Genomic DNA, 7500 nt, shown 5'->3' on the forward strand with positions numbered 1-7500 from the left:
TCTCTCCCCTCTCTCCCTCTCTCCCTCTCTCTCCTCTCTCTCCTCTCTCTCTCTCCATACCTCTCTCTCTCTCTCTCTCTCTCTCTCTCCATACCTCTCCCCCTCTCTCTCTCCCTTTCTGCTGTGGAGGAACACGATTGATGATGGGCAGCTCAACCATGGACTCTGTGCATGCATGTGTGTTTGGGCGGGTGGGTGTGTTTGTGTGTGTCAGGGCTGGCGTGATGTGACCTGTCAGCGCTGTAATGAAGTGCTGGTCTGCTGCTCCGGCAGGGTGAGCAGACACAGCCACGTGCCTGTGTGTGCGTGCGTGTGTGATCCAGCATTAGATATCTCCCTTGGGGCTGTCTCAAAACTAATGTCACCTTTCCTTATTAGAGTCTTTGCACCAAAGCAATGTTTCCAGACCCTGGTCTTCCAGTACCCTCAACGGTACACATGTTTGGTGTAGCCCTGGACAAACACACCACATCCAACTCATTGAGGACTTGATGATTAGTTGACAAGTTGAATCAGGTGTGCTTGTCCAGGGTTACAATAAAATGTGTTCTTTTGGGGGTACTTGAGGACCAGGGTTGGGAACCACTGCTGCACAGTACACTGACAGAGTCCCAAACCAGACACTCTCTGAGCTTCCACTCATATTATGGAGAGTTTCCACTCACATTAACCAGCTAATACTCCATTCCCTGTGGTAGAGGCCTTCAGAGGGGTGGGGAGGGTAATGTAAGGCCCTCAGTTCTGCTCCTATATTAGATTACATACTAAATGACTGCAATTTCCGAGCTGTTCCACCGCCTCTTATGACCTTCACTCCTCACCACTCCCTAAAACCCCATCTCACATCTACAGAAGGCGAGAGAGAGTGCGTGTCCCAAATGGCATCCTATTCCCTATATATAGAGCACTACTTCTGACCAGGGCGCATAGGGCTCTGTTTAGGAAGCAGCCTTAGTGAGGCCTGGAGGCTACGTTGGAATAATGGGAATTCTGCTGGTGTGATGGGTGACCTAGCTTCTGTTGGATTAACCAGACCCTGTGAGATCAATCTGCTACAGTTTCCCAGCTTGACTGCCGTATTATGCCCTGTTAGGTCTTATGCTTTTTCAGACCTGGATCTGGCCCAAATGGCACCTTGTTCCCTATTTAGTGCACTACTTTTGACTAGGGCCCATCGAAAGTAGTGCACTATTGGGAATAGGGTGCCATTTCGGACACACACTTGTGGTCTCAGGGACAGTATCTAAGTCAGAGTGGTGTGTTACTGTGTACCTCCCCACATGAGTAGAATAATACACTGGCTAACTTACAGGGTCTGCCATCAGTCTCCTAGTCTACCAGTGCCAGGGTAGACGGTACACTTTTAGAAAAAAGGGTGCTATCTAGAACCTAAAATGTTTCTTTGGCTGTCCCCATAGGAGAACCCTTTGAAGAACCCTTTTTGCTTCCAGGTAGAAACCTTTTAGGTTCCATGTAGGACCCTTTTCCACAGAGGGTGTAAGGGTGCCTTAGGAATTGAGAGGAGCAATCTCTTCACACACACATAAGCAGACAGACGCATGCAAGCGTGCGCGCACACACACACACACACACTGGTAGCAGATGTGACATGTACCAGTGCTAGTCGGGAGGGGAAGAGAAAGTTGCATGATAGTCAATATGCAGCATATTGATTACTGCAGTAGCAGTCAGTACAGTGCAGCAACTGATTAGAACTCCCTCCCTCATTCATTCTGTCTCTCTTTCTCTCCTCTCTCTCCTCTCCATCTGACTATTTTTCTCTCTCTCTCTCTCTCTCTCTCGCTCTCTCTTACTCGCTTTCTCTCTCCTCTTCCTCTATGAGGAAAGATGAAAGCTAATACACCACCAGACTGTCAGGAGAGGAAGAGGAGGAGAGAGAGCAGGAGGGAGGAAGGAAAAAAGGACTGGAGAAAGGAGGAGTGACAGGGAGAGGTTTTATTTGGGGGAGGGGAGTATTTTGACATGGCAGCCATTTTTCTCCTAAATCACCACTTTGGTCATCATTATGATTAGAATACATTCAGCTTTGAGATGAGGATGAAGTCGCGTGTGCGTGTGCGCGTGCGCACGCTGCAACCAGTTCCACTGAAAAGCAGGCCCTGACTCCCCCGTTCTTCTTCTTCCCACTCCTCTTGCAGAAGAAGAGCCGAGAGGAGAGTTGTGGTGAGGGCAGTGGGGTGGAGATCCTAGAGAACAAGCCGTATGAGGATGGTCCAGGCGGGTCGGGACAGTACACACACAAGGTGTACCACATCGGGAAACACATCCCCTCATGGTTCTGCTCCATCCTGCCTCAGGCTGCTCTACGCGTGGAAGAGGAGTCCTGGAACGCCTACCCATACACACGCACACGGTGAGAGACAACACACACATACAGATGTAGGATCTTAATTTGAGCCAGTTTTCTACAGCGGGAAAATAATCCTGCAGCAACAGGAAATGTGAATTATTATGTTGATTATAACTGGTGGACAATTTTTGTAAGGGGTTGATACAGAAGCCTTTTTCGACCTCAAATACACTACAAGTTTTACATTTCCTGCATTGAAGGAAAGTTCTCCTGCAACAGGGTGATCAAATTAAGATCATACACCTGTATGTAGTATGTACACACACCTTACCCATACACAAGCACACGATGAGAGGGAACACACGCATGTATAGTATGCACACACACCCTACAGTCTTTGGAACCTAAAAGGGTTCTTCAAAGGGTTCTCGTATGTACAGTATGTACAGTATGTACAGTGGCAAAGTCTGTGAACCCTTTGGAATTACCTGGTTTGCTGCATAAATTGGTCATCAAATTCAATCTGATCTTCATCTAAGTCACAACAATAGACGAAAATAGTGTGCTTAAACTAATGACACACAAAGTATTGTATTGTTCTTGTCTATATTGAATACATCATTTAAACATTCACAGTGTAGGTTGGAAAAAGTATGTGACACCCCTAGGCTAATGGAGTCAGCTAACCTGGAGTCCAATCAATGAGACGAGATTGGAGATGTTGGTTAGAGTTACCTTGCCCTATAAAAAACACTCAGAAAATGTGAGTTTGCTATTCACAAGAAGCATTGCCTGATGTGAACCGTTCCTCAAACAAAATAGACCTCAGAAGACTGAATTGTTGACTTGCACAAAGCTGGAAAGAGTTACAAAAGTATATCTGAAAGCCCTGATGTTCATCAGTCCACGGCAAGACAAATTGTCTATAAATTGAGAAAGTTCAGCACTGTTGCTACTCTCTCTAGGAGTAGCCATCCTGCAAAGATGACTGCAAGAGCACAGTGCAGAACGCTCAATGAGGTTAATTAAGAATAATCGTAGAGTGTCAGCTAAAGACTTACAGAAATCTCTGGAACATGCTAACATCTCTGACGAGTCTACGATACGTAAAACACTAAACAAGAATGGTGTTCATGGGAGGACACCACAGAAGAAGCCACTACTGTCCAATAGAAACATTGTAGCACGTCTGAAGTTTGCAAAAGTGCACCTGGATGTTCCACAGCGCTACTGGCAAAATATTCTGTGGACATCTGAAACTACAGTTGAGTTGTTTGGAAGAAACACACAACACTATGTGTGGAGAAAAAAATGGCACAGCACACCAACATCAAAACCTCATACTAACTGTAAAGTATGGTGGAGGGAGCATCATGGTTTGGGGCTGCTTTGCTGCCTCAGGGCCTGGACAGCTTGCTATCATTGACGGAAAAATAAATTCCCAAGTTTATCAAGACATTTAGCAGGAGAATGTTAGGCTATCTGTTCTCCCAATTGAAGCTCAACAGAAGTTGGGTGATGCAACAGGACAACGACCCAAAACAAAGAAGTAAATCAACAACAAAATGGCTTCAACAGAAGAAAATACGCCTTTTGGAGTGGCCCAGTCAGAGTCCTGACCTCAACCCTATTGAGATGCTGTGGCATGACCTCAAGAGAGCAGTTCACACCAGACATCCCAAGAATATTGCTGATCTGATCTGTAAAGAGGAATGGTCCAAAATTCCTCCTGACCGTTGTGCAGGTCTGATCCACAACTAAAGAAAACGTTTGGTTGAGGTTATTGCTGCCAAAGGAGGGTCAACCAGTTATTAAATCCAAGGGTTCACATACTTGTTCCACCCTGCACTGTGAATGTTTACACGCTGTGTTCAATAAAGACATGAAAACCTAGAATTATTTGTGTGTTATTAGTTTAAGCAGACTGTTTGTTTATTGTTGTGACCTAGATGAAGATCAGATCAAATTTTATGACCAATTCACATACTTTTTCTTGCAGCTATATGTACACACACTTACATCATTACACACATAAATGTGTGTCCCTGAGGCCCGGAGTTGTGCATCTCTACCCTAGACCCCCTATCTTACACGCCTACACGAAGACGAGATGTAATAGAGACAGTCTCCTAAAGCCTTCTCCCCTCTTTCCACATCACACATCCCACTCTCTCTCTCTCTCTCCCACTCCCCCACTCTCTCTCATTCTCTCTCTCTCCCCCTCCTCTCTCTCTCCAGGTATACCTGTCCATTCGTAGAGAAGTTCTCCATAGACATTGAGACGTATTATAAACCTGACACAGGGACCCAAGAGTGCTTCAATCTGTCATCAGTAGAAAAAAGAACAAGGACTATAGGTATGGTACACACACACACACACAAACAAGCCTACACGCATTCTCAAGCCTACTGTTCTCAGTCTGTCTGTCTGGTCTTCATGGATATCAGAGAGCAGTCAGCAATTCGCTGTTTCACACACACACTGTAGTCTTTAAGATGCAGACAGCGTGTGTTCTGTCTTATGCTGCTGCTAGTGAGTGTGAGCTGCTGGCTGGCTTAATACTGCAGCGCCACTCCCACAGTGCAGTGTGTGATAGGTGTGTTGTCTGGCCCAGACTGACTCTGCGGGGGACGATTACATAACCACACACACGCACGCGCACGCACACACACACACACGTACACACATACACAGAGTAACGTGTATGGGGATAGTAGATCAGTGTTTGTTGTTGCTCTTTGTGTGCTGCAGCACATCTCTGACACAGACACTCAAGCACGCAAGCGCACACACAACACACACAACACACACACACACACACACACACACACGTAGCAACACACTCAGGTCGCAGAGCAGAGCAGTGGAGACCTCTAGTGGCTTCTAGCCAGCAGTACTATTGTTCCTCCTTTTTCTCAGTTCTATTCTGGTTCCCTCTGCCCTCATTCACTCCAAAATTAGACATAGTCAAGGAATGTCAATAAGTAATCGTCTCATAATTCACTACGTGGCTCATTTTGGTCTGTGTACTGACTGCGTTTGTGTTCTTTCTCCAGACCCCATTGACATTGTGAAGGACTACATTGCACCTCATGAGTACCTGGTTGAGGAGGACCCTAAGCTGTACTTATCAGAGAGAACCAAGCGAGGACCACTGACTGACGACTGGATCGAACTCATCAACCAGAACCCGACCCAGAACACGGTCATGTGTGCCTACAAGCTCTGCAAGGTGGAGTTCAGATACTGGGGCATGCAGTCCAAGATAGAACGCTTCATTCACGATGTTGGTAGGTACTGTGTGTGTGTGTGTGTGTGTGCGCGTGTGTGCGCGTGCGTGCGTGCGTATAGGCACCTGAGTAATGGCACAAACAGAGCAGCTGTACCCCCACTTTCAAAATAAATATAAATGTACTTTTTTTTTGCCAGAAAGTTATCACAATCCATTTGGGTAAATTGTCATTTTCAATAATTAGTGTTTTGAGCTAGTCTGTATTAAGATGTGTCAATTTCTATATGATATAATAATGAACAGATTGCATTTTGCACCCCCTCCCCTGTCGCCTCAAGGTGAATGGTTTTGACCACTCAAAGGTTTTGTTTTGCTCCTGCATGCCACTGTGTTGGTTCAGTGCAGTTAGAAAGCACTAATTCCACCACTGGAATAGACACCTGCAAAATAACATTGTTTATCTATTTTGCAGGTGTGTAAAATACTTAAGTAAAAATACTACTGTAGTCGTTTTTGGGGGTACCTGTACTTTACTTTACTATTTTTATATTTTTTGACTACTTTTACTTCACTACATTCCGTAAGAAAATATTGTATTTTTTTACTCCGTACATTTTCCTTGACACCCAAAAGTACTCGTTACATTTTGAATTCTTAGCAGGACAGGAAATTAGTCAAATTCACACACTTATCAACCGAACATCCCTGGTCATCCCTACTGCCTCTGACCTGGCAGACTCACTAAACACACATGCTTTGTTTGTAAATGATGTGTGAGTGTTGGAGTGTGCCCCTGGCATTCCTTAAATATATAACAAAACAAAAAAAAATATGTTAAGCATATTTTAAACTTTAGACTTGAGTCATTTTCTATGAAGGTAACTTTACTTTTACTCAAGCATAACATTTGGGTACTTTTTCCACACATCGTTATTTCATTTGAGTGGCGCGTGCCGGTTAGGCTAGCCTTGGTGGGCTAGCTCAAATTGCGTTTCCACTGCCTCCAGAAATTAGATATGTCATGTTGCTAGGTGGCCAATATTGTACTGCAGCTGGTTTCGCTAATGTTGCGAGATAAGTTGCTAGCAAAATTATTTAAGTCACCCTTACCATGGTGCAACAAACGTTACCCCATACTCTGCCAGTTCCCGCCAGACTCAGAGCCATGTATTTATCTTGCTAGCTAGCTAGCTAGCTTAAATACTACCTTGCTTGCCATGGTATTGGCTATTAGATGGCTAGCTAATCAAGCAAACTAGACGACAGGTTTGATATTATGTAGCTAGCTAGCTTTCAATATGACCTGGCCAGCTAAAATGACTGCTAGCTCACGTTAGCTAGCTTGTTTCAACACTGATTTGCTAGCTAACGTTAGGTAGATAGCCTTCGAGGGCTGACTGTTCTCATAAAAGTTTATTGTGTAGTGCAAACATTTATGATGGATCCAGCTATGGTGGAAAACTGCACGGCCGGTAGCTCACGGGCTGTCAATGAGTAGCTCACATGTATACTGAGAAATAATCAGTAGGCCTATATTACATCATTTAATCTGTGACATATTTTTTCTCCCCAAGCTGTTTACAGGCATTTAACATCATTTTTGTTATCTATTTTTACAAAATCAATCGGTTAAATCACATTGTTAAAATGTTTTCATTCAGTCCATTATTTGTGACAAAAAGAAAAGGAAAACTTAATATGCAATTTAACAATTTTTTTACTTAACCTAACAAGTACGACATTCTAATTATTATTGGCAATATTATTCCTCCCATTTTCCTCATTGTCATGTTATCCTGGCCACATTCTTAACAGTTTGGCCTGTCAATCGATCACTGTGGCTGGGATTGTCAGGGAAGGCGGTGGTATGTTTGTGAGTCAAGTTTCAGACCTGGAGAGATGTGTGGGTGGGGAAGGAAGGGAGAGAAAATAAGAGAAATATGAGAAAAAGACGGA

The 7500-nt window shown here is 44.3% G+C and overlaps 1 protein-coding gene across 2 annotated transcripts in view; it reads left to right on the top strand.

Moving 5' to 3' along the window:
- The window catches only part of LOC110522945 (membrane-associated phosphatidylinositol transfer protein 2), an 85343-nt gene that overhangs the window by 51419 nt on the left and 26424 nt on the right, over nucleotides 1–7500 (top strand). For both annotated transcript variants that reach the window (XM_036977546.1, XM_036977547.1), the window contains exons 3-5: nucleotides 2160–2374; nucleotides 4550–4668; nucleotides 5369–5602. In XM_036977546.1, the coding sequence (XP_036833441.1) occupies nucleotides 2160–2374; nucleotides 4550–4668; nucleotides 5369–5602 (568 nt within the window). The remainder of the gene's footprint in view (nucleotides 1–2159; nucleotides 2375–4549; nucleotides 4669–5368; nucleotides 5603–7500) is intronic.

The sequence above is a fragment of the Oncorhynchus mykiss genome, chromosome 5, assembly GCF_013265735.2.
Source record: "Oncorhynchus mykiss isolate Arlee chromosome 5, USDA_OmykA_1.1, whole genome shotgun sequence".
Taxonomy (NCBI): domain Eukaryota; kingdom Metazoa; phylum Chordata; class Actinopteri; order Salmoniformes; family Salmonidae; genus Oncorhynchus; species Oncorhynchus mykiss.